This window comes from Dama dama, chromosome 20 (assembly GCF_033118175.1).
Source record: "Dama dama isolate Ldn47 chromosome 20, ASM3311817v1, whole genome shotgun sequence".
Taxonomy (NCBI): domain Eukaryota; kingdom Metazoa; phylum Chordata; class Mammalia; order Artiodactyla; family Cervidae; genus Dama; species Dama dama.
The window spans coordinates 16,574,696-16,602,674 of record NC_083700.1 but is presented as its reverse complement, the minus strand read 5'-3'; the positions used below and the strand labels follow the sequence as shown (position 1 = coordinate 16,602,674).

Sequence of the window (27,979 nt, the reverse complement as noted above, 5' to 3'; positions counted from 1 at the left end):
GCTCAAACTACCGCACAATTGCACTCATCTCACATGCTAGTAAAGTAATGCTCAAAATTCTCCAAGCCAGGCTTCAGCAATACGTGAACCAAGAACTTCCAGATGTTCAAGCTGGTTTTAGAAAAGGCAGAGGAACCAGAGATCAAATTGCCAATATCCGCTGGATCATCGAAAAAGCAAGAGTTCCAGAAAAACATCTACTTCTGCTTTATTGACTATGCCAAAGCCTTTGACTGTGTGGATCACAATAAACTGGAAAATTCTTCAAGAGATGGGAATACCAGACCACCTGACCTGCCTCTTGAGAAACCTGTATGCAGGTCAGGAAGCAACAGTTAGAACTGGACATGGAACAACAGACTGGTTCCAAATAGGAAAAGGAGTATGTCAAGGCTGTATATTGCCACCCTGCTTATTTAACTTCTATGCAGAGTACATCATGAGAAATACTGGGCTGGAAGAAGCACAAGCTGGAATCAAGATTGCTGGGAGAAATATCAATAACCTCAGATATGCAGATGACACCACCCTATGGCAGAAAGTGAAGAAGAACTGAAAAGCCTCTTGATGAAAGTGAAAGAGGAGAGTGAAAAAGTTGGCTTAAAGCTTAACATTCAGAAAACTAAGATAATGGTATCTGGTCCCATCACCTCATGGGAAATAGATGGGGAGACAGTAGAAAGTGTCAGACTTTATTTTTTTGGGCTCCAAAATCACTGCGGATGGTGACTGCAGCCATGAAATTAAAAAACTGGAATTAGAACTTCCATATGATCCAGCAATCCCACTTCTGGGCATACACACTGAGGAAACCAGATCTGAAAGAGACACGTGCACCCCAATGTTCATCGCAGCACTGTTTATAATAGCCAGGACATGGAAGCAACCTAGATGCCCATCAGCAGACGAATGGATAAGGAAGCTGTGGTACATATACACCATGGAATATTACTCAACCGTTAAAAAGAATTCATTTGAATCAGTTCTAATGAGATAGATGAAACTGGAGCCCATTATACAGAGTGAAGTAAGCCAGAAAGATAAAGACCAATACAGTATACTAACGCATATATATGGAATTTAAAAAGATGGTAACGATAACCCTATATGCAAAACAGAAAAAGAGACACAGATGTACAGAACAGAATTTTGAACTCTGTGGGGGAAGGCGAGGGTGGGATGTTTCGAGAGAACAGCATCAAAACATGTATATTATCTAAGGGGAAACAGATCAGCAGCCCAGGCTGGATGCATGATACAAGTGCTCGGGCCTGGTGCACTGGGAAGACCCAGAGGAATCGGGTGGAGAGGGAGGTGGGAAGGCGGATCAGGATGGGAAATACATGTAAATGCATGGCTGATTCATGTCAATGTATGGCAAAAACCACTACAATATTGTAAAGTAATTAGCCTCCAACTAATAAAAATAAATGGAAAAAAAAAAAAGACGCTTGCTCCTTGGAAGGAAAGTTATGACCAACCTAGATAGCATGTTAAAAAGCAGAGACATTACTTTGCCAACAAAGGTCCATCTAGTCAAGGCTATGGTTTTTCCAGTGGTCATGTATGGATGTGAGAGTTGGACTATAAAGAAAGCTGAGAGGAGAAAAATTGATGCTTTTGAACTGTGGTGTTGGAAAAGACTCTTGAGAGTCCCTTGGACTGCAAGGAGATTCAACCAGACCATCCTAAAGGAGATCAGTCCTGGGTGTTCATTGGAAGGACTGATGCTGAAGCTCAAACTCCAATACTTTGGCCACCTCATGCGAAGAGTTGACTCATTGGAAAAGACCCTGATGCTGGGAGGGATTGGGGGCAGGAGGAGAAGGGGACGACAGAAGATGAGACGGCTGGATGGCATCACTGACTCAATGGGCATGAGTTTGAGTAAACTCTGGGAGTTGGTGATGGACAGTGAAGCCTGGCGTGCTGCGATTCCTGGGGTCGCAAAGAGTCGGACACGACTGAGCGACTGAACTGAACTGAACTTTCTTCAGAATAGCCAATGATTGTACCTTAGCCTTATACTGCATACCAGAAAAATTCTGAATAAATCAGGGAATTTAGATGTGAAAATGTAAATTCAACAATTACTGGAAGAAAACAGGGCTGAATTTTTTACTGTGTTTAAAACCTGGATATGGGACAGCCTTTCTTATAATGATCCAAAACCAGAGGCACGATACAAACAAAGAGAAAACAAAACTTGACTCCATGAAAACGGGCCTGTGTATGAATAAATGAGGCTTCCCCAGTGTCTCGGCTGGTAAAGAATCCGCCTGCAGTGCAGGGGACCTGGGTTTGATCCCTGGCTTGGGAAAATCCCCTGGAGGAGGGCATGGCAACCCATTCCAGTATTCTTGCCTGGAGAATTCCACGGACAGAAGAGCCCGGTGGGCTACAGTTCATGGGGCTGCAGAGTCGGACAGAACTGAGCGACTGAGCATAGTGCATAATAAAAGTTATCTTCATATGCAAACTTCAGAGTCAAACCATAGAATCCATAAAAAGACTATTAGGACTGTTAAACATCATATTCTAACGCATATATATGGAATCTAGAAAAATGGTACTGAAGAATTTATTTACAGGGCAGCCATGGAGAAACAGACATAGAGAATAGACTTACAGGCATGGGGAGAGGGGAGGAGAGGGTGAGCTGTATGGAAAGAATAACATGGAAACTTACATTACCATATGTAAAACAGACAGCCAGTGGGGATCTGCCTTACGGCTCAGGGAACTCAAACAGGGGCTCTGTGTCAACTTAGAGGGGTGGGGTGGGGAGGGGATGGGAGGGGGCGTATGTACACCTATGGCTGATTCACGCTGAGGTTTGACAGAAAACAACAAAATTCTGTAAAGCAATTATCCTTCAATTAAAAAACAAATTTTTTAAAATGTGCAATGATATGAATAGGCATCTCACAAAAAATATACAGGTATATCTTGAAGATACTGCTAGTTCAGTTCAAACCATTGTAATAAAGATAATATTGTAATAAAAAAAAAGATTATTAGGACTGTTTAGTGAGTTCAGCGAGACTTGCACCATGTAAGATCAATATACAAAAATCAAGTGTATTTCTGTATATGAGCAATAAACATACATATATGGATTTTAAAATTCCATTTACAATAACACTGAAAGAATAAAAATGCTTAGGAATATGTTTAACAAAAGAAGTACAAGACTTACATATTGAAAACCATTGTTAAAAGAAATTTTAAAAGAACTGAGTAACTAGAAAGACATCCTGTGTTCATGGATCAGAATCTTAATATTGTTAAGATATACCCCTCCCCCGGTTAATCTATACATTTTTTGGGGGGTCAAAATTCCAGCTGTCTTTTTTGCAGAAGTCAACAAGGTAATCTTAAAATTCATATGGAAAAAGCAAGGAACTGAGAATTAGCCAAACAGAGTTGGAAGAAGCCAGAATAGCCAAACTTAGAGGCATCGTACTTCAGTGTTCAACACAGTATGCTACTGGGATAATAACAGACATAAAGTCAATAGGTACAAAAGAGAAATAACAAACTAAAAAACCGACAAAAAATATTTGCAATTTATAAAATGACAAATCTCCTTAATATATAAGGAACACTTATATATTAACACTTAAAAACAAGGTGGGGGGAAAGATTTCATCTCTTGGGCTCCAAAATCAATGTGGATTGTGACTGTAGCCACGAAATTAAAAGACACTTGCTCCTTGGAAGAATCACTATGACAAACATTAAAAAAGCAGAGACATCACTTTGCCAACAAAGGTCTGTAGCCAAAAGCCATGGTTTTTCTAGTATCACGTATGGATATGAGAATTGGACCATAAAGAAAGCTGAGCACCAGAGAACTGATGCTTTTCAACTGTGGTACTGGAGAAGACTCTTGGAGTCCTGTGAGCTACAAGGAGATCAAACCAGTCAGTCCTAAAGGAAATCAGCCCTGAATAGTCATTGGAAGGACTGATCTTGAAGCTGAAACTCCAATACTTTGGCCACTTTATGCAAAGAACTGACTCACTGAAGATCCTGATCCTGGCAAAGATTGAGGGCAAGAAAAGGGGGCAACAGAGGATGAGATGGTTGGATGGCATCACTATCTCAATGGACATGAGTTAGAGTAAACTCAGGGAGATAGTGAAGGTCAGAAAAGCCTGGCATGCTGCAGAGGATGGGGTTGCAAAGAGCAGGACGTGACTTAGTGACTGAACAACAACAACAGGGACACGAAGAAGAGTTGTTGCCTAAACCTGGGAGGAATGAGGAAATTAGGGGTTAATCAACATAGAATGTGGGGTTTCTTTCTGGGATAACAAAATTGTCCTGAAACTGACTGTGGTGATGGATGTACAACTCTGTGGATATACTAAACGTTACTGAACAGATGCTGTAATGGGTGAACTGTTAATGAAATATATCTCAATAAATGCTTAGCCTTTCCTTGAACTCAGAGACTTGAAGAAGCAGACTTTGTCTCTATTAGTAGCTTAAAAGAAGCAAACCACCACTGAATTCCACAACTCCAATAAAATAAAAGAGAGCCTAGATAAGAATCTCAAGTCTCAGATGAGATCAAAGATTTGGTTGCTATCTTGATTCCCTTTTTAAGACAGAGCAGAAATGTCTAGACTCCTGAAATTCCAGGGAATCTGTGAGTTAATAAATGGGTAATGTTCTGAGCTGCTAAGATTGTAGCAATTTGTTACACAGTAATAAAAAATTAATACATGTATATGTGTACATAATATATACTTATTTGGTGGTTCTGAACAAGCCTAAAAGCATTGCTACACCTCAATAACAATGACAACCTAGCAGCAAACAACATGTCAAGTACCCAGATTTTGATTTCCAAATAATAATTCTAATTAAAAGAAACCAGAATATCTTGAGTCAAATAATTGATGCAGAATCTGAGGCAAGGAAAGTACAAGGTAAATCTGAAAAAGCAGCAGCAAAGAAGTAAAAAACAAACAACCAAAGCAAAACAAAAGGACCTGGGTGAATGATACCTTTCTGTCACAGAAAGTAGGGATGGAGAAGGAAATGGCAACCCACTCCAGTATTCTTGCCTGGAAAAGTCCATGGACGGAGGAGTCTGGAGGGCTGAAGTCCATGGGATTACATGACTGAGCATGTGTGCACGAGGGTGGAGGGAAATGGGTTGGTAGCAATAAAGTGGTAGAACTAAAAAGAAAAAAAAAAAAGAAAGTAGGGAAATGCGCAAAGATGAATAAGGTTAGGTTTAAAAGAAACAAGATCCAGCCAAAGTGTCTCCTGTGAAAAAATATGGGAAATTCGAGCATTTCTCCACAAAATGATGGCAATAGATTATGATATTAATATATTAGAAATTTTATGAGTCCATATGATATTCAAAAGAGAAGAAAAACAGAGAGAGTGCAAGAGGAGGAAAAGCCAAAGCTCATGTTCAGAGAAAAGTACCAGCTAATATGTGCTGAAGAAATGACAGAGTTAGAAAATTACCAGGTAGCAACTAAAAATGTACTCAGCAGTTTAGGCAATGATCATAACGGATGCTAAAATATTAGATTAAAAAAAAAAAAAAAGACTGCTAGAGAACAAGTCACAGCTTTAAATATCACCCATGGTTTACTTACTAATTTACAATAATAAAAATGTATCTTTATGTTGGAGAGATCTGGTGGATACCACCTTAACCAAATGATCCAATATGGCATCACTAAAAATGTCACATATGTAATATTCACATCAAGATTTAACCTAAATCTAATTATGAAGAAATAATTTAAAAATTGTGGAATGTAGCACATTCTATAAAATAAGCTTAAGTTTCTCAAAAAGCATCAACTACATAAAAAACAAAAGATGGGGAACATTCTAGAATAAAATAATAGACATAGCCAATCTCATGTAACAAATGTTAACTGTTTGGATTCTAGATTAAAAGAAAACAGAATAAACTGAAATAAAAGACTTTTAGGACAACTGGGAAAATATAAATGTGGTTTGTATATTAATGATATTACTGATATATTATTTATTTTCTAAGATATGATAATGGTGTTGTGATCAGTTAGGAAAGTATCCTAGTTGAAGGGGTTAATTGCTAAAATGCAGAGGGCTGAATGTCTGCAACTTACTTTCAAAATTTTCAAGGGACAAAAATTTTTTCCTCTGCAAAAATGTGTATGTGTGTATAGACAGACATAAAGCAAATGTGGCAAAATGTCGATAAATTTGGGTAAGGTATACAGGTGTTAGTTTTGCCAGAGATTTGAGTATTTTCAAAACAAACAAAAACCATTGTGGGGGGAAAAAAAAACCCCAACAGATTAACCTGGGAAGATAGTATCACTGCATGCAAGATTTACTGATCGAGGTCTTAAGGGAGGTAAATTAGGTAATTTCTAAGATATGCTCAGGTTGGAAAATGCTAATACTGTGTTTTTACAGAGAAAGAAATAACTACATGTGTATTAAGTATTTTTAAAAAGTATTACTTCACTTTCCAAATTTCTAGTTTACAATACTATCATTGCTATAGCAATGATGATGTACTTTGTAATTTCTACACTTTAAGACATGTTAATTTCCAACTTTCATCACAAAATTGTGTTTTCCTATCTCTTCCATGAATTCTGATGGCATTTAGAGCTTGAGACACACATTTCCTAAGGGAAGGCTATATAATTTTCCAGTCTAAAGAACAGATTGGAGGAATATCTCACAAGTTGAGGTAATGGATTTCCTGCAAAGTTTTCCTGGTAAAATATATATAACGTAAAATTTCCCATTTTAACAAATCTTAAGTGTATAGCTCAGTGGTATTAAGTACATTCACAGTTATACTTTATACAACCATCACTGTTATCTATCCAGAGAACACTCCATCTTCTAAGACTGAATCTATGTACCCACTGAACATTACCTGCCACCAGCCCCTGGTAACCACCATTCTCCATTCTGTTTCCATGCATTTGACTAGTCTAGGTACCTGTCGTAAGTGGAAAGACAGGTACCTAGAGTAGTCAAATGTGACTGGCTCTTCACCTGAAAGAATACTTTTAAAATTCATCCATATTGTAGGAGGTGTCAAAATTCCTTCTTTTTTTAAGGCTACATAATATTCCATTGTATGAATGGGATATAATTTTTGAAGTATCTTAAATCTTATTTTTTATTAGAGTATAGTAAATCATGTTATTAGAAGTCCATCAGGAATGTATTATCACTAGAGGGAGCTAGAACAACAGCTGTTGCCTATTCAATCAATGCCAGCAACAAACATATTTGTACATAACGAGGTGGCTCAAGAGGTAAAGAATCCATCTGCCAATGCAAGATATACAGGAGATTCGAGGTCAATCCCTGGGGTGGGAAGAACCCCTAGAGGAGGAAATGGTAACCAACTCCAGTTTTCTTGCCTAGGAAATTCCATGGACAGAGGAGCCTGATGGCTTCAGTCCATGGGATTGCAAAGAGTTGGGACACGACTGAGCACGTAAACACATGCAAGCTTCTATAAAAAACAGGACAGAATATAAATGTGGTTATGGACTCCATTCCAATGCTTCTCCATTTCTAAGTGGCAGACTGAACTTTCATAAATCATGATAATTCCTAAGACTAAACAGTGATGATCTGGTATGTTTTACCCTACATCAGGAGCTAAATCACATGTGGAGAGTTCTTTATCAGCTCTGTTAATGCAATCTTTATTTATTATTAGTATTCTCATCATAAAATGACTTTTAGGGGTCTTCTCTGGTGGTACAGTGGTTAAGAAACTGCCTGCCAATGCAGGAGACATGAGTTCAATTCCTGCTCTGGAAAGACCCCATGTCCCAGGGAGCAATGCAGCCTGTGCGCCACTGCTGTGTGCTCCAGACTGTACTGTGTGCAAAACTACTGCGTGCTCCACAGCAGCCTGTGTGCTCCAGAGCCACGCTCTGCAGCAGAGCCTGAGCACTGCAACCAAGAGTAGCCCCTGACTAGAGAAAGTCCACACGCAGCAACGAAGACCCAGTGCAGCCAAAGGAAAAAAAAAGACTCTGAGGACGTCCCTGATGGTGCAGTGGTTAAGACTCTGCACTTCCAATGCAGGGGCACAAGTTCAATCCCTGGTGGGGAAACTAAGATACCACATGTCGTGGTGCCAAAAAAAAAAAAAAAAAAAGATTTTTCCTAGGACAAAAGAAGCTAGAGGCTCTTCTTATAGTTTAATCATGATGGGTGACTGCAGAGAAAGAGAGTATAGAAAACAGGATTTAAAAGATAAATCCATAAAAAATAATTATATATGTGTTTTAGGGTACAAAATGAATAAAGATGTAATCTGTAATGTCAATAATATAAAATGAGGCATAGAGCTTTTTATAGGAATAGTATTTTTGCATGTGACTGAAGTTAAGTTGGTATCAATTCAAATTACAAATTTATATCTTTAGGAAGTTATATGTAATCTCCATGGTAACCAAGACAAAATAGCGATAAGTGAAGTGTTAGTCGCTCAGTCGTGTACGACTCTTTGAGACCTCATGGACTCACCAGGCTCCTCTGTCCATGGAATTCTCCAGGCAAGAATACTGGCGTCGGTTGCCATTCCCTTCTCCAGGGGGTCTTGTCAACTCAGGGACTGAACCTGGGTTACCTGCATTACAGGCAGATTCTTTACCATCTGAGCCACCAGGGAAGCCCAAAACAGCTACAGAATATACACAAAACAGACTGAGAAGGGAGTCAAACAGGTAACTACAAGATCAGCTAAGTACAAAAGAAGGCAGTAATGGAGGAAATGAGGGACAAAAAGCTGTAAGACATATGGAAAACAAATAAAATGACAAGCATAAATCTTTCTTTATTAGTAACTACTTTAAATGTAAATAGATGAGACTTTCCAATCAAAGGTACAGAGGAACAAAATGAATAGAAAGCATGATCCAACTACATACATGCTATATATAAGAGATTCACTTTAGATCCAAAGATAGGAACAAAAAATAAGAGAAGTAAAAAAACGTTACCAAGGACAATGAAGAACATTAAATATTGACAAGAGAGCCCATTCACCATGAAGCTATAACAATTATATATTAAAAAAATCCACCAAACACCAGAGGATCCAAAATATATGAAGGAAACATGGACAGAATTTGAGAGAAATGGACACCTGTACAATAACAGTTGGCAAATTTCAACTTATCAATTTCAATAAATATTAGAACAACCACATATAAGACCAATAAATATTAGAACAACATTATAAACCAACAGGATCTAACGGAAACAGAAACAACATTCCACCTAACAACAAAAGATCACATAGTTTTCTCAAGTGCACACTGAAGATTCTTCAGGAAGACCATGTTAGGTTACAAAAGAACTCAATAAATCAAAAATTATTAAAACCATACAGAATATCTTTTCTGATCACAAAGGAATGAAACTAGTATGAAATAAAACTGAAAAATTCACTTACATGAGAAACTAAACAACATACTTGTAAGCAACTGGATCAAATAAAAAAATCAAAAGGGAAATTGGAAAACACTTTGAAATGAATGAAAACAAAAACAGGACAAAACAAAACTTATGTGGTGCAGAAAAAGCAGTGCTAAGAGGAAAATTTATATGTGAAAACAAATTAACAGAGTAGAAAGATTGCAAATCAGTAAATTAACTGTATGATGAACACTCAATGGTGCAATACAGCCACTGTGGAAAAGTTTGGTGGTTCTTTAAAAAGCTAAATATAAAATCACCATATGATCTAGCAATTTTACCCCTAAGTTTATACATGAAGGACTGAAAACAGGAACCTGAACAGATAAACGAATGCCAGTGTTCACTGCAGCACTGTTCACGACAGCCAAAAGATAGAAATAACCAAAGTGCTCACCAACAGATGAATAAACAAAATGTGGTATGTATGTATAATGGAGTATTATTACTCAGCCATAAAAAGGAATGAAGTTCTGATATATGCTATGACATAAATGAAAGTTAGAGACATTATGTTAAATAAAATAACCCAGACCCAAAAGCACAAATATTGTGTATGTTTCCACTAACATGGGGCATCCAGATGAGGCAAATTATAGAGACTGAAAGTACATGAGACATTATGATGGGCTGAGGAGAGTTTTAGTAGGAGTGGAAGTTTTTGTTTAACTATTAAAGAGTTTCTATTTAGGGTAATGAAAAAATTTTGAAAATAGTGGTTATGTTACACAACACCGTGAATGAATGCCACTGAAATATAACCTTAAGAATGGCTAAAATGACACCTTTTGTAAGTATTTCAGATTTAAAAAAATTAATAATGTAATATACCAAAAACTGATGACTTGTACCATTGAAATAGGCTAACTGTATACGTGAATTATACCTCAGTAAAATTGTTTACTTAAAAAAAAGAGGATAGAAAACATCCTCTAGGAGATATGAAACAACTGTTTGGAAGAGTGAGATGCAGAAGAAACAGCTAAGATTTACTCTTGAGTGTCTACTGTATACCAGTCATTTTGCATATATCATCACACTTAAGTACTCCACAGAATCTTTCGGACGGAGTGCTCCTGTGGCTCCTGCACTGGCAGGCGGATTCTTTACCACTGAGCCATCTGGGAAACCATACTAGTATTCATATTTTAGAAATAAAACCATTCAGTTTGAGATGATGAAAAAGTTCTGCAGGTAGACAGTGGTGATGTTTGCATAACAAGGTAATGCACTTAATGGTAGTGAATGGTGCACTTAAAATGATTAAAATAGTAAATTTTATGACATGTATACTTAACCACCATACAGTTAATTAAAAATCTTAAACATGAAGCTACTTTTGTTTTAAAAACTTTCACTTGGAACATTTCCTGATTATGATTTTTTTTTTGGCTTTGATACCCGAAGCAAAGGCGTCTTCAAAAGCCAAGATAAACTAAAAAGCTTCTGCACAGCACAGGAAGCCGCAAGCTAGACTAAAAGGCACGCTATTTAACGGTAGGAAATATTTGCAAATTATATCTGATAAGGGGTTAGTACACAAAGTTTATAAAGGACTCACACAACTCAAGAGCAAAAATAAATAAACAATCTTATTTAAAAATGGGCAGATGATCTGAATAGACATTTTTCCAAAGAAGACATACAGAAGACCAATAGGTACATTACAGTATGTTCACTAGCTGGGAAATGCGAATCAAAACAACAATGAGCTATCACCTTCAAACTGTCAGGATGGTTATTATCAAAAAGACAAAGAAAAGGGAATCCTTGCACATTGCTGGTAGGAATGTAAACTGGCACAGCCACTATGGAAAGCAGTAAGGATGTTCTTCAAAAAATTAATTCTAGAACTACCAATGACCTAACAATTCTACTTCTGGGTATTAATCCGAAGCAAGCAAAAAAAACTATCTTGAAAAGATCACCTGTACTTTCATGTTCACTACAGTGTTATTTAGAACAGCCAAGATAAGGAAACAACCTAAGTGTCTCCTGAGAGATGAATGTGAGATATATATATATATATATATATACACACACACACAAATAAATAATGGACTATTATTCAGTCTGCAAGGATATTAAACCAGTCAATCCTAAAATAAATCAATCCTGAATATTCACTGGAAAGACAGTTGCTGAAGCTGAAGATCCAATACTTTGGCTACCTGATGTGAAGAACTGACTCATTAGAAAAGACCCTGATGCTGGGAAAGACTGAAGGCAAGAGGAGAAGGGAACGACAGAGGATGAGAGGTTGGATGGCATCACCAACTCGATGGACATGAGTCTGACCAAGCTCTGGGAGTTGGTGATGGACGGGGAAGCCTGGCGTGCTACAGTCCATGAGGTTGAAGAGTCGGACACAACAATGGTGACAGACATTTAACAACACTTATGTGATTATTTTGCAGGTTCACAAATACCTAATCATGTTGTATAGCTGAAGCCAATACAATTTTGTGGTTCAATTATACCTCAACAAACAAACACCCATTATTTTTGCTTTCTTAGTGATTAAGATAAAATCAGATATACTGAAATTTTTACCTTGTTTTGTTAAAAATGATCTGGGGGACTCCAGCAAATCATTTAGCCTTTTATTAGCTTCAGTTTTCTCATCTGTCAAATGAAGGATTAGGTCTAGCTGAAATGAGGGAAGCTGAGTGTGGATGGGGGCAAGCGATATATGGGAATCTTTGTACTCTCCGCTCTATTTTGCATAAAACTGCTCTAAAAAAAGTTTATTAATTAACAATAAAAATTCAAAACTATTGCTATTCCACGGCTTCCCAGGTGTCTCAGTGGCTATTTGCCTGCCAATGCAGGAGCCACAGGTTTGATGCCTGGGTTGGGAAGATCCCCTGGAGGAGGAAATGTCAACCCACTCCAGCACTGCTACTTGGAAAATTCCATGGACAGAGGAGCCTGGTGGGCCACAATCCATGAGGCAGTAAAAAAGTCAGACACGACTAAGCACACAGGCACGCCTTTCTATTGATACTAAATAGGAATGGCGTGAGGTGTGCATTCATCCAGTCTGTACTCCTATTTAAGCTGAATTTAGACCTAGAATGTTCCTAAAGAATTTCAGGGGAAAATGAATCATATTCTGGTATTTAATCCAACTGTAACCATGAGATTATCTATTACAAGAAACTTTAATCCAGGACTCCTTGAACCTCATTTTCTGAAAAGCAGCATGATTTACTGGTGAAATAAGAGTGGTGGAACCTCTAGGCATTAAAGATCCCAATAATTATTTTGATGATAAATTCTGTAAACTTGAGTTCTTTAACTTTTCTGTGTCAGTTTCTTAAACAGTAGATAGTAACCATCTACTTTACTGTTTCCCACAGATTTAATATGAAAGCATTCTAAAAATTTAAATAATATATCATATATAAAATGGTACCATGCTTTCATTTTATTTCCAAAGATACATATTGTTTTGAGGAAATGACAGCTAAGTGTAAACATTATGTATTATACACATAATATAAATATTATAGTCTTTTTTATTATAGTCTTAATATTTAATAAATACATCTATGTTTTACATATATATTAATTCCCATGCAATGTTCTGTAAGCCTGAAAGTTACAGTTATACTATATCCTATAACAGATTTAGTACTCAAAAGGAGCCTATAAATCAAAGAAAGCATATGAAAGCATATGTTTTATTTTTATAAAACACAGAAGTCACAATTTTTGAGTCAGGATAGTCTTAAGATATGAACTATGTAGTTCAATAGCTTCACTTTATATATCAAGTTTCATTTTTACCATTCCCAGGGAAACTAAGCAGTCTGCCCAAAACATTACGTGACAGTGATTGAACTAAAAGCAGAATCCTCCCCCAACAAAAGAAGCAAAAGCTCCCTTTCAAAGTAGTGTTAAATCCATGGCTGATTCATATCAATGTATGACAAAACCCACTGAAATGTTGTGAAGTAATTAGCCTCCAACTAATAAAAAAAAACAAAACAAAACAAAGTAGTGTTAATGTTTGACATTAAGCTATTTTACCATAATGTACGCTCCAAAGTTCACTCTCCAATTCACCTGAAGTATATCTGGTATTTCATATTCTTTAAAATCCCTATTAGATAAAACTTAAATTCCGAAAGTAATACAGCATTTTTACAACTACAAGATATATAAAAGACATATAAAAAATAAGAAGTGAAAACCCTGTAACCCATTCCAAATCCTATAAGCTAGAAGTGTATAGCAGGTACAAAAATATACAACCTTCTCCTCAAATAAAAATTCCCAGAAGCTGGGAATATGTAGATATAATTAAGGTTTCTAATCTGTTGACTTTAAGATAGGGAGATTATTCTGGATTATCTGGGTAGGCCCAACTTAATCACAAGAGCTCTTATAAATGGAAGAGGAATATAAATAAGGTAGAGTCAGTGGGAAAAAAAAAAAAAAGTGAAAACAGAACCAAGGCTGAAGTGATTCAATGTGAGGACTGAACCTCAATGATCTCAATGTCACTGTTGCTGGTTCTGAAGACAGAAGTGGCCCCAAGCTGAGGAATTCGAGTAGCCTCTTGATTCTGGAAAGGGAAGAGAAAGAATTCTACCCTAGAGCCACTAAAATGAACACAGCTGTGCTAACACCTTGACTTTAGCCTAGAGAGATTCAATTCAGACTTCTAACCTCAGGGACTATAAAATAATTTGACTAGCTTTAAGCAAAGACATTTTTTGGTGCCTATATATGTACATGTACATAGTCATGTTCATGGTAACAGAGGCTCACTTAATCCAAGGAATACTGGCTATACCACTTTCATCCAGTAATATTAATGACATCATCACACACCCAGGAATACAAAACAAAACACTGGGATTATCACTGACTCTAGCCCAGTCCTTTACTCCCTACCAACCAACCAGTGTTTAATTCATTTCAATTTTAATGTCAAAAAATTTCAAGAGTCCACCTTTTCCAACATCTAGCCACTGCTATCACATCAAATCTATCTTGGAAAACCACAGAGTATAACCTGCTTCCTAATAGTCTTCTTACATCCTAATAGTCTTCTTCCTTCTAATATTTCCTCATGTAATTCATCTTCCATACTGATAGTGTGGTCTTATCTTGATTCAATTCTAATTGACTCACACTCTCCCCTCACAACTTTTTAAAACCAATAATGATTTATACAAAAAAGAATAAACTTGGAAATGTCTTGTCTCATTCTGTGACCAAAAAAACCAAATTTCTCAAGCATGGAGGACTTTTAGGGCAGCAAAACCATTCTGTGCTACTACAATGGTACATACCTGTCATTATACATTTACCAAAACCATAGAATGTACAACATCAAAAATGAACCCAAATGTCTACTACAAACTTTGAGTGATACTGTGTCAATAGAAGTTCATTGACTGTCATGTCATAAAGGTACCACTGTGGTGTAGGATGTCCATTGTGGGGATGCTGTGCATGCATAAGGAGAGGGGATAAATGCAATATCTCTGTACTTTCCAACAATTCTGTTGTGAACCTAAAACTGTTCTAAATAATTGTTTATTTTTTTCAAAACAAATAACCTACATCCTAACTGCTACCAATAAAAAACAGCCAGCCTACAAGAATATACTGGCTTTGTAGCTTTTAAGAATGCACACATGTATTACTGGATCAATGTTTTAAAAAAAAAATCCAAAATAAACCATTTTCTTACTATTTATTTATATGAGATGAAGAACTAGTTCTAACATAAATGAGGTCCTTTCCAGAGTGAGAAACTTTTGCCTGACTAGAGACATTTTAAAACACTGATGTAGTTGATGATACTGGTATTTTGAGGCATAGACTGATTTTATTATTAATCTCCCATTTTTCAGAATTTAATCCAGGAAAAGCACATTAGTAAAAAAGTACGACTTAAATTTTAGCAAAAAATTTCACACATATCTGCTTTTCTCTTCAGCAAAAACACTGCTTTAAAGCCATAACTGTGTAAAATCTTCCCAAAATATATTTTCATTTTCTTATTTGTAAGGACAGAACGCTAATTTTTTTTCTGCACTGTCATCTGAAACAATGACCATTTACTTCTTGGCCTTCCCTGCGGCTGAAGTGTGGTTACACGTCTATATTTTGGTCAGTAACTATAAGGTTTTGAAGTTTCCTTTCTTAGATTAGCTGCTATATCGAATTACCAATAGATTTGCTAGTCTAAATAACAAAATGTTATCTCCACTGTTCTGGAGGATGGGAAGTCCAAGATCAGGGTTCAGTTCTAAGTGAGGGCCTTCTTCCGTGGCTTGCAGATACTGCTTTCTTGTTGTACTCTCACATGGTAGAGAAAGAAATCATCTCTCTCAATGTTCTCTTTATAAGGGTGTTAATCTCATTCAGGAGGGCTCCACCACATGATCTGATTACTTCCCAAAGCCCCCATCTCCAAATATCCCCACACTAGGGATTAGGGATTCAATATATTAAATTTGAGGCAGACACATTCAGTTCACAATGCTTCCTTACAAAGAAGGTACATGTTTTTTACTCCCTTTCCTCTTTTATACTTTCTGCAATGAAGACTTTATGATAGTTATCCTGGAACAAAATGTAACCATAGGAACGCAAGCTTTGTGCTGAAATGGAAGAACAGAATAAAAGGAGTCTAGGTCCCTGAAGATACTGTGAAGATAGCATGTTAACTCTGAACTGTGTACTTCACAACTTCTTATAAACTAAAGGAAAAGAAATGTTTATCTTTAAAAAGTCTTGATTATTTATGAGGATTTCCTATCATTGGCTGCTGAAACTAAGCTTAACTAATAAAACATTTTCACAACACAAGCAGCAGAAATGGACTCAAAGAGTTTATGTGATATCTATCTTGATGACAAATTAATGAAAGGTCATTTCAATGCAAAATAAAGCACTGTAGTTTACATGTTGATCACTTTAACCACATCAAGTCAGATGTATCTCTAAAACATAACCGTTCCTCTTTCAGTTTCATTCCTTTCTTGACTAAATTCAGACCTCATGACCTTTGACAATTACTGTCAATTTCTGCCATTAGTAACTCCCTCATTCATTTTTCCACTCTGTAGCCAGAGTTATCTTAAAACACAAAGTTGCACTTTTCACTTCCTTTTTTAAAAAACAGCATTTTAAATTCCATGTAGCTTAGTGGGATAAATATCTTGAGTCAGTAAAGTCCATGGTTTTGTGGTCCCTATCTCACAATGCTTACTTTCCACACCACTACATTTCAGAAAAAGTGAACTTCTGAGTCGTTCTAATATACGAAAAATTTCTGAATCCTAGTATGTGCCTTGGTACATGATATTCTATCTAACTGGAATGCCCTATTCCATCTTGCAGACTACTGTTGAACCTCCAAAACCAAACTCTGCTATCTATACCCCTGTGAACCACTTCTTACTCAATGATATAGTTAGTTGATAGCTCTTTGGGTTTTTAAAAATTCTCAGAGGACTTATTAAGCTGTACTTTCCCAAGGGAATATGAAATTCTTAAAAGTAAGGAGTATTTTACTCCTCTGGCAAATAGTTTGGAACACAGAAAGCATTTAACAAGTGAGGAATCAAATGAGGAATGAGTGTAGAAAATCATCAAGATTATTTTTAGATACATGCTCTCTGTCTTATTTTCAGTTAACAAAAAAGGCACCATTAGAATCCAAACTATAGAAATATAATCTAGAAAGGCAGAGAGAAGATAAAAGATCAGGGAAAATAATTAGCCCCCCAAAACATATCATGAGTACAGTGAACACTGAGGTACTGGTGATGAGATTTGTATTTGTGTATATTACATTTGTATTGGGTTTTTTTTTTTCCCTTGATATTCAAAGTATTATTTAAAACATGGAAGAATAACAGGTCTTCAAAGGATGTCGACTGACAGGTACCACTACTTACTCTGTAGTTTTGTAAACATCAGAATACAGCCCTGCTTTCTGATACTTCTTCTTTGGGGGACGTGGGGCCTTCTTCTCTCTTGGGATGAGAGAAAGCACAGGCTGCAAGGTACTTTCAGGTTCGGGAGGTTTGGCTGGGGTTTCAGGAGGACTGGGAATCTCAACTGCTGCTTCAGTAAAGCTAGAAAGAGAAGTTTAAAGATAATTTTATGGTGAATTTTTTTCCCCCTACAAATGATTATCTATTTAAAAAAACATCACAGCAATTAAAAAAAAAAAAAAGAGAGAGATGGGGACTTTCTCATCTGGTCATGGTGGAGTAATAGATACCAGATTTGTCCTCCTGATAGAAACTAATAGAAACACAGCAAACTACTATAAACCTGGAGAAAGTTTATGAAACAATTATCAGACATTGTACTGCAGCACTGTGATTACTGAGAAAATTGGAAAAAAAAAAAAAATAGAAAGAGATAATCTGCCTTTATAAGAACAACTGAGGTGGAGAGAGTAGACCCAAAGCAGAGAATGGCCAACTTAATGAGCTGAAAAGAGAGATCAGACTATGGAGGGGTTGAGATAGTTAGAATTCATGAGGCAGAGTACTGGAGTGAAGAGAGTAAAGGAGAAAAACAACTTTAGAAATCTGTGTGAGGGTCTTCTTTAGTACACTATCTATCAGTACTAGGTTTGTATATGTGCAAGGTGAAATTCCATAAGGCTGGACAAAGAACCACCAGAGTATTACAACCCAAACAATTTCCAGAGCTCACACATGATGACAGATACTCAGAATCCACTCGGGAGACTGAAAGACACTGCCCAACACTGTGGGCATTCAATAGAGATCCCAGAAGGTAACATTATCCATCTTTATATGACAACTATCTCTGGAGTAAAAGCCAGTCCTAATAAAGCTTAAAAATTATCTTCAAAAGAATCCAAACCTATCCACAAGTAATTTAACTGACTACCAAAATAAAATCAAACCTATAAAAAAGAGCAAAAACAGACACACAATAATGTGACATTTATAATACTAAAAAATTCAAAATGAAAAAATAAAAGAGCGATGACCAAAATATTCTAAATTTGATAAAAAGAGCCCAAAGTTCCAGGAAGTTAAACAAACCATAAGCAATATAAGCCAAAACAAGTATGGCATATCATAATAAACTTGTTGGAAAGTATTGACAAAGAAAATAAAAGGAGTAAGAGAAAAAATGCACAATCTATATTGTGACAAAATATAAGAATGAATGCAGATTTCATGTCTCAAATAATGCAAGCTAGAAGGCAATGAAAAAACATCTATAATTGCTAAAAGGAGGGGAAGGGTGGAGCCTGTCAAAAGAGAATTTTAAATCAATCAAAAACACCTTTAAAAATTAAGGTGAATACAGAACGAGGCAAGGATGAAATAGACACTTCTACCTATCCTCCCATTAAGCAAAACTAAAATCCTTGGAAATTATATTTATAAAATAAACATAAGCATACAGACTGGCTGGGCCCCTTGGGACCAAAACAATGACACACCAGGGAATTTTCTAGATTTCCTTTTTGCCACTCACTTAATAGTGCAAGGCTGAATACAGTTTCCACAATATAAAGGGTAGGACAAATGTCTGCTCTCATCACTTAAATATAACATCAGAGTGAAAGGTCCTAGATGATGAAAATGGACAATAAAAGAAAAACATTTATGAGTCCTCCAACACTGTTCTTTTCTTTAAGATTGTTTTGGCTATTTGGACTCCCTTGAGATTCCTCATGAATTTTAGGATGGATTTTTCTATTTAACACAAAACATCATTGGGATTTTGACAGAGACTGCAATGAATCTGTAGATCACTTTGGGTAGCACTGATATCTTAAGTCTTTCAACCCCCAAACACAGGCTGACTTTTCTTTTTCTTGCCTAACTGCTCTGGTTAGGAATTTCAACACAATGTTGAATTGAAGTGGGCCTCCTTTCTTTGGGGGCTTCCCACATAGCTCAGTCGGTAAAGAATCCACTTGCAATGCAGGAGACCCCAGTTCCATTCCTGAATTGAGAAGATTTGCTGGAGAAGGGATAGGCTACCCACTCCAGTATTCTTGGGCTTCCCTTGTGGCTCAGCTGGTAAAGAAGCTGCCTGCAATGCAGGAGACCTGGGTTTGATCCCTGGGTTGCAAAGATCCCCTGGAGAAGGGAAAGGCTACCCACTCCACTATTCTGGCCTGGAGAATTCCATGGACTGTATAGTCCATGCAGTCGCAAAGAGTCGGACATGACTGAGCAACTTTCTCTTCACTTCCTTTCCTAGTTATTAATAACAATGGAAAAGCTGTGTCTTTTACCACTGAAGTTTTCAGCTTTGGGTTTTTTACATACAGCTTTTATTAGGTTGAGGTAGTTTCTTTTTATTCCTAGATTTCTAGGTTATAATCATGAACATGTTAGATTTTTATAGAAAAATTTTCTGCGTTTACTGATATGACCATGTGATGTTTCTTCTTTACTCATTAATGTAATGAATCACATTAATTGATTTTTGAATGTCGAACAAGTTTTATATACCTGGGAGAAATCTTACTTGGTCATGAGACAGATGGACAGATTTCATATTTTATTATTTATGTTTTCCTATTCTCCTTATATTCCAATACTTCGGCCACCTGATGCAGAGAGTTGACTGATTTGAAAAGACCCTGATGCTGGGAAAGATTGAGGGCAGGAGAAGAAGGGGACAACAGAGGATGAGATGGTTGGATGGCATCACAGACACAATGGACATGGGTTTGGGTGGACTCCAGGAGTTAGTGATGGACAGGGAGGCCTGGCATGCTGCGGTTCATGGGGTCACAAAGAGTCGGACACGACTGAGCGACTGAACTGAACTGAACTGATTCTCTTTATCAGACAGATTCATTTTTACTTCTTTCATCTTACCTTATGCTTCTTCTTTCTTCATTCAAAAATGTTATCTGCTTTCCTGCTTACATGTGTCTATATATATTCTACATAGATAAATTCTTCAAGTGCCATGTTTTCCCAAGTTCTATCTATAGACCAAATATATCAGAATCACCTTGGGGGCTTATGATGGAAATGAAAATACAAATAGAATTTTTAAAATTCTTATTAAGGAGTTCTAGGATGGACATCTAACCTAACTGGTCCATAATACTCCATATTGGGCACTCTCATTACAAATGAGTGTCCTTTTCATCCCACGAGGGCTTTGACAACTTAGGTTGGGATGATTTTCTCTTTCCCTCATCCCATAACCCAAGTCTTCACATCATTAAGGCTCCAACATCCAGCTCAGGATCACCATGGTTTCCACATCCCAGATGGATACTTACTTAATGGCTTTAAGAATTCTTCAGGAAAGAAAAGAGAAAGAAGACAGGTAAGGTATTTGAAAATATGGCTTTATGGGAATTCCCTAGCAGTCCAGTGGTTATGACTTGGCACTGAGGCTCCCTTGGTCTGGTCAAGGTTTAATCCTTGATGGGGAAACTAAGATCACATAAGCTGCATGGCATGGCCAAAAAATAAAAATAAAATAAAATAAAAAAAGGTTTTATGATATATTTATCTACAGTAACACAATATGTTGTTTATTTTTCATAGGTTTTTATGCTTTATAAAAACAGTATCAGTTAGTATATAATTTTTAGGGTCTTGTTTCACTTAAACTCTTGTTTCTAAGATCATTTATTATCATTACATTTCAGTTATAATTCATTAATTTTTATTACCATATCATATAGTCCATTGCATGAAAAACTACTATATACTTACTCCTTTTCCTGTTAACCTGGGATATTTCCAGTTTCTATATATTATAATAAATCTTGCTACACCTTTACAAAAAATGCTTTCTGGTGATAGCTGGGCAAGAGTTTTTCTAAGTTATTTAAAAGGTAATTGCTAGATTATACTGACTTGATTTGAAACATTCTTTTGGTTACTTATTCTGGATACCAAAACTTATAAATTGTGTTATAAATTTCCTCTCCAAGTTGGTAGAAAGTATTCATATGTTAACGTGGATGATGTCTGATAAACAAATTCTTAATTTTAATATAATACAGTATTATAAGTATTTACCTGTATGCTTACTGCTTTTGACATCTTGTTCATAAAATCCTTTCAAACAAAGAAGGTCATGAAGTTTTCCTCATTCTGTATTAACTTTTAAAATTAGAAGGTTTACTTTTTATGCTATGTATTTATTTAACCAACTGGGAACTGATTTGTATACATGGATCAAGACAAAATCCAGGATTTCCCTGGGGGTCCGGCTGTTGACAATCTGCCTGCCAATGCAGGGCACACGGGTTCAGCCTCTGACCCAGGAAGATCCCACACGCACCAGGACAGCCTAAGTCCACGCAGCACCACTACTGAGCACGAGGTCTGGAGCCCACATGCTGCAACTACTGAGTCCACACACCACAATTACTGAAGCTTGCACACCCTAGAGCCTGTGCTCTGTAACAAGAGAAGCCAATGGAATAAGAAGCCTTCACACTCCAACTAGAGAGTAGCTGCCGCTCATCGCAGCTAGAGAAAACCCATGTGCAGCAACAGGCAAATTTAAACAATTAACTTAAAAAAAAAAAAGGCAGAATCCAATTTCATTCCCATTCTTATGCAATGTAATATTTGGAAGCACACAACACTATCAAGCAACTATACTCCAATAAAAAAGTATAAATAATAAAAATAAAAACTTTGGGGGCACCATTTATTGAATATTGTTTTCTTTCTTTATTGATATGTAGGGTTACCTCTGTCATATGAACAAGCTTGCATGTGTGGATCTTGTTTCTCTTACCTAGTTCTATACCCAGTTATATGCTAGTTCAACACTGTTGTTTAGTCGCTAAGCTGTGTCCTGACTCTTTGTGACCCCACGGGTGTAGCCCCCCAGGCTCCTCTGTCCATGGGATTTCCCAGTCAAGAATATCGGAGTGGGTTGCCATTTCCTTCTCCAGTGGATCTTCTCAACTCAAAGAACTGAACCTGAGTTACCTGCATCTCCTGCTTTGCAGGCAGATTCTTTACCACTGAGCAACCAGGGATGCCCCTGGCTCAATAAACCATAGCTTAAAATCGATAAGTCTTAGGGCAAATCAGGTGTTTTACTTCACTCCTAGGTATATACCCTAGAGAAATTAGTATCCTATCCAGCAGTGAACATTAGAGGAATGTTAAGAGTAATAGTTTTGGATAACAGTGCCAAGCTGAAAATAACCCAACAGTGAAACAGAAAACTCTACATTTTGCAGCAACATGGATAGATCTAGAGATTATCATACTCAATGAAGTAAGTCATAAAGAGAAAGACAAATACCGTATGATATCACTTATACATGGACTCTAAAATATGACACAGATGAACCTATCTATGAAATAGAAAAATTCACAGCATAGAGAACAGATTTGTGGTTGCCAAGAGGGAGGAAGGATGGAAAAGGAAAGGATTGGGAATCTGGGATTAGCAACGGCAAACTAATATATATAGGATGGATGAATAACAAGGTCCTACTGTATACCACAGGGAACTATATTCAATATCCTGTGATAAAACAATACGGAAAAGAAAACGAGAAAGAATATATACATAAATATACCCACACACATATATGCATAACTGAGTCACTCTGCTGTGCAGCAGAAGTTGATGGATCACCTATATTTTAATAATTTACAGAAAACCTATATTATACACAAACAGTGGATAACACATAACAACAAAAAAGAGGTAACTGCAGCTACATGCAAAAACAGAGATGGTTTTACATTTATATGTTAAGCAAAAAAGGAATGGCACAAAAGCATATATTCTATGTAATTCCATTTCAGTGAAGTTCAGGAAGGATAAACTAAAGTATCAATGTATTGTCTAGCATTGAATACTTAAATGGTATAAAAAAAGGTATAAATCAGAAGACTGATTATAGCTACTGGCAAGGAAGTGGGGTATAACTGGGAAAGAACATGGAATATTACCAATGCTCTTTCTATATATTCACCCATTCTATATCTAAAACTGAGTTTTGTAATTTTCTAGGCATAAAGTTCTTATAGTAGTCATATTTTAATCTCTCACATATAGTTTAACTCCTTTTTAGTTCCTAATTTTATTATTCCCTTTTTTTCTTATTGATCAACCTTATCAGAAGTTTATATATTTTATTAATTATCATTAGTATTACTAATGTTGGTCTTCGGGGATTCTCTCTACTATAACTTAGTATTATTTTGTTAATTTAATGTATATGTTTTATCTCTGTCACATTTTGGAAATTATTCTAATTTTTCTGATTTCTTAATTGGACTCTCTGTAACCAAGCAAGAGCTTGTGGGGCATTCCCAGGACAGACCCCTCCCTTACATAGTTTTCTCTAAACTTATGTAGAAAATAGCATCTGATGCACATTTCCTGAAGTTGTTTTACAGATGGTAAAACGACCATCAAATGAAACAAATTAACTTCTTGATGATCCTGAACACCACAGACCTCCTGGCTCCTAAGGACTGATAACGTAACCTCCTGTGCATGAGCTGATCATATCCCTAGGATGCTCTTCCATCACCTTGTCTTTAAACATGTTCTCCTAAAACCAACCAGGGAGTTCAGGTTTTTTAAGCACTAGTTGTCCTGAACTTCTTGCCTGGCACTCTATAATCAATGCTGCACTTTCCTTTACCACAACTCTCTGTCAGTAGTTTGACTTTACTGTGTAAAGGCAATCAGATACCAGTTTTGTTCAGTAATATCTTCATTCATAAATCTTCAGCATTCTTGAAAATAACATAAGCATTACTGGCTATAAATATCCCTCTAGGTACCTCTTTTGATACATCTCAAAGTTTCCATAGGTAGCACAGTATTCATTCAGCTCTAAATACTTTTAATACTTTAATTTAAAAAACTACAAAAATCCATTGGGAATATAACTTATAGAAACAACATATTATATGCAATCTTGATAAATAACTGGTAATAAACACAGCACTAACTCATACCTTATACAAGAGTAAATTTCAACTGATTTAAGACCTGTATGTAAAAAAGTAATATATAATCCTTTGAAGAATAATTAAATTATTACATATTCTTAGCATGCAGTAATATGATACTATATATACTAAATTACAAGATCTTCAAGATATATAAAAAGTTATCATTTACATAGAACAGCCTTGTATATGTACGTATTTGTAAATGCATCAAGAAGAGTAAAAAAACCCACAATATACTGTTAATAGTCTTATCCATGAAAAGAATAGGATTTGAAAAGAAATGAGATTATGTGAAAAGATAATTAAAACTCTTGAATCAGTACACTTCTAGTTTCACAGATTTATTTATAACTACATATTCTCTCAGGAAAAAAGTTTAAATCTCTATAAGAAAGTTTTTTTTATAGATGTATGCATAGAGAGCTACAAAAAAACCTCTGTAAACAGTGGTCCGGTGGTTAAAACTCCACACTTTCTCTGCAGGGGGCACAGGTTTGATAACATACACTGCGTGGCAAGACCAAAAAACAAAACAAAATCAAATAATCTTCAGGGAAAGAATCTGATTGGATATATAACAAAAGGATTAAATGATCTTTCCAGGGGGTAATTTCTGACTTTCTGCCCTACATCTTTCAGGAAAAAGTAAAAATATAAAAAAGAAGCCATTAAAAAACAATCTAACATGCACGAAGACTTAGAAAATGTATTTGATGACAGGGATGACAAGTTTAGAGCTTAGAGGAGATAAGATAGTCTGACAGTAAAAATAATTCTGCTCACATAGTTATACAACATAATCTTTCTGGGTCTTGATTTCCTCATCTGTATAGTGAGCGCCTTGGCTACATTGTTACATTTCCCCTTTCTTGTTAATTATTCATAATTTTGACAACCAGAAGTAAGAACACTTAGAACAGAACAGGTCTTTTGTAGTGAAAGGTTACTAGATCAACTGAACAATTCAACTGCAAAGATATGTTAAATTTGTACATAAGCTAGTTTCCGCTACACAAATAAAACCTTAAATGAGGAATTACCTTTTAGCATTCTCCTCCTCTTCTTCCTCTGGGAATGGCTTCTGCTTTTTCTTGGTCTGTTCTTCCAACAGCCAACTTTTCCTCTTCAATCCCTTTTTATGGTCTGGATTCAGGTTTACACTCTGAACAACAGCTTCAATAACATCTGTAACTGTATCAGGACCAAGGTGCAGGGCTGTTCCGTCTTCGCCTTCATTTAATTCTGAATCAACAAATTGGGCAGCTTGGAATGCTTGCATTGATACCACAGCCTGGAGAGGACATTTCCGAGGTCGACCTGGTCTGCGTTTAACAAAGTTATTCCCTGTCCTGGCCTGTCTTTGAAGTTTTTTGGCTTTTAAAATTTTATTGACATGGTCCAGGTTTTTCTTGGTGGCCAAGATTTTGTCATAATTGCACATTTTCCGAGCTTGGCGCTGCATAGCTTCTACCACACTTCTCTTAATATGATGGGGAGAATGGCTGCTTGGCAACTTTTCAGAAAGGAGTGAGAGGCTACTACTGCAAGAGTCACTGGGGGCTGCAGGCACTAGAAGGCTGTCTGGTTTTCCTAGGGTTCGCTCCTTGCTGAGGCTGTGGCCTGGACTGGAGGAAGGTGGCACAGAAGCAGATGCAATCACAGCATCAATATTTTTCTCCAGGGGCTCTTGGTCCTCATGTTGTACCATTCGCTGAAGCAGACTATCCACAGAGTCATCCCCAGAAGAAACCAATCTTGGACTTCGAGAGGGAACTCCATTCACTAAATAAGACAACAAATCACATGTGATAAAAACTGAACACAGCTAGTTACTCAAATAACTTTATAGAAGATAAAAGATAAGGAATACCACCGTATTATTCACAGCAAGATTAAATATCATAATATCATACGCATTTGTCTTTCACGGGCAAGGTTCCTGAATAAGGTATTACAATAACCACAGTAAATTCAAAGTTGGCCCATGGTTCCCTAATAATACATGGGTAAAAAACCAATTCTTACTCTGAGATGAGGAGCAGAAAGAAGAGTTTCTTTCTTTATTACTACTATTTTGGCTGCACTGCGTCTTTGCTGCAGTGCTCGGGCATTTCACTAGTTGTGGTACACAGGTTTAGTTAGATCCCCATGGCATGTGGGATCTTAGTTCTCCAACCAGGGTTTGAACCCAGGTCCCCTGCACTGGAAGGTGGATTCCTAACCACTGGACCACCAGGGAAGTCCCTAGAATTTATTTCTTTAAAAACAAAAGTTCAGTTAAGAGATATGACAGCTAAATATTGAATAAAGAACTAAAACTTTAAATACATATGATGTTTCTATAATACAACAGTGTGTGTTCAGTTGTGTCCAAACTCTTTGCGACCCCATGGACTTATAGCCCGTCAGGCTCCTCTGTCCATGGGATTTTCCAGGCAAGAATACTGGAGTGGGTTGCCAATTACTCATCAAGAGGATGGATCTTCTTGACCCAGGGATCAAATCCGAGACTCTTGCGCCTCTTGCATTGGCAGGTGGGTTCTTTACCAATAGCGCCACCTAGATAGTTCAGTGCTTTTTCTGACAATGTTTTAAAAGTGCAAAGGAATAAAAGAAATTCTCTTCTTGGGAAAAGGTTTAAAATTATGATAGAAAACATCTCTAAAAACTATTTTAGAAAGAATACATGTTGATGGTAAGATTTGAAAACAAGTCATCTTACCTATAAAATAAGCTTATGGTTACCAAAGTGGGGCTGCTGCTGCTGCTAAGTCGCTTCAGTCGTGTCCGACTCTGTGCGACCCCATAGACGGCAGCCCATCAGGCTCCCCCGTCCCTGGGATTCTCCAGGCAAGAACACTGGAGTGAGTTGCCATTTCCTTCTCCAATGCATGAAAGTGAAAAGTGAAAGTGAAGTCGCTCAGTCGTGCCTGACTCTTAGCAACCCCATGGACTGCAGCCCACCAGGTTCCTCCGTCCATGGAATTTTCTAGGCAAGAGTACTGGAGTGGAGTGCCATTGTCTTCACCAAAGTGGGGAGGAGGAATAAATTAGGAGTTTGGGATTACCAGATTAACTGAATCACTTTGTTGTACGTCTGAAACTAATGCAACATTGTAAATCAAATATACTTCAATAAAAAGCAAAAGCAAAAAACAAATGGTCTTAGATAAACCTTACCTTAGAGACCCCAACAATTTGGTGGTATTTGTTTGGTGTCTACAGCAACTTTTGAAGACTATAAATAATGTGGGACATTTTCAATTTCCTCTGGCAAGCTATATTAGTGTTACAATGTTATAAAAATAATAGGTCATTTCCCAAGATGCCGAGTTTACTATAAGTGATCACCGGTTACACTTCTTCAAAGTTAATCAATGGATTTCTAATCTATATCATTTTAAAATGTGATACTATTTTAGTTATTCCTTTACAAATTCTAGCCACTCTAGATTACAATCTCATCAGACTACAAGGAAATTTTTCTCAAATTACCAACATCTTCCTTCAAATATATCCAATTGCCTCATTTA

General features: G+C 36.7%; 1 protein-coding gene across 7 annotated transcripts in view; it reads right to left on the bottom strand.

The window, feature by feature from the left end:
- The window catches only part of ASH1L (ASH1 like histone lysine methyltransferase), a 203,310-nt gene that overhangs the window by 76,936 nt on the left and 98,395 nt on the right, over positions 1 to 27,979 (bottom strand). For 6 of the 7 annotated variants that reach the window (XM_061120600.1, XM_061120603.1, XM_061120599.1 and 3 more), the window contains 2 exons: positions 25,487 to 26,228; positions 17,421 to 17,600 (listed from right to left, as the gene is read on the bottom strand). In XM_061120600.1, the coding sequence (XP_060976583.1) occupies positions 17,421 to 17,600; positions 25,487 to 26,228 (922 nt within the window). The remainder of the gene's footprint in view (positions 1 to 17,420; positions 17,601 to 25,486; positions 26,229 to 27,979) is intronic. The other variant, XM_061120604.1, reaches the window with a different exon arrangement.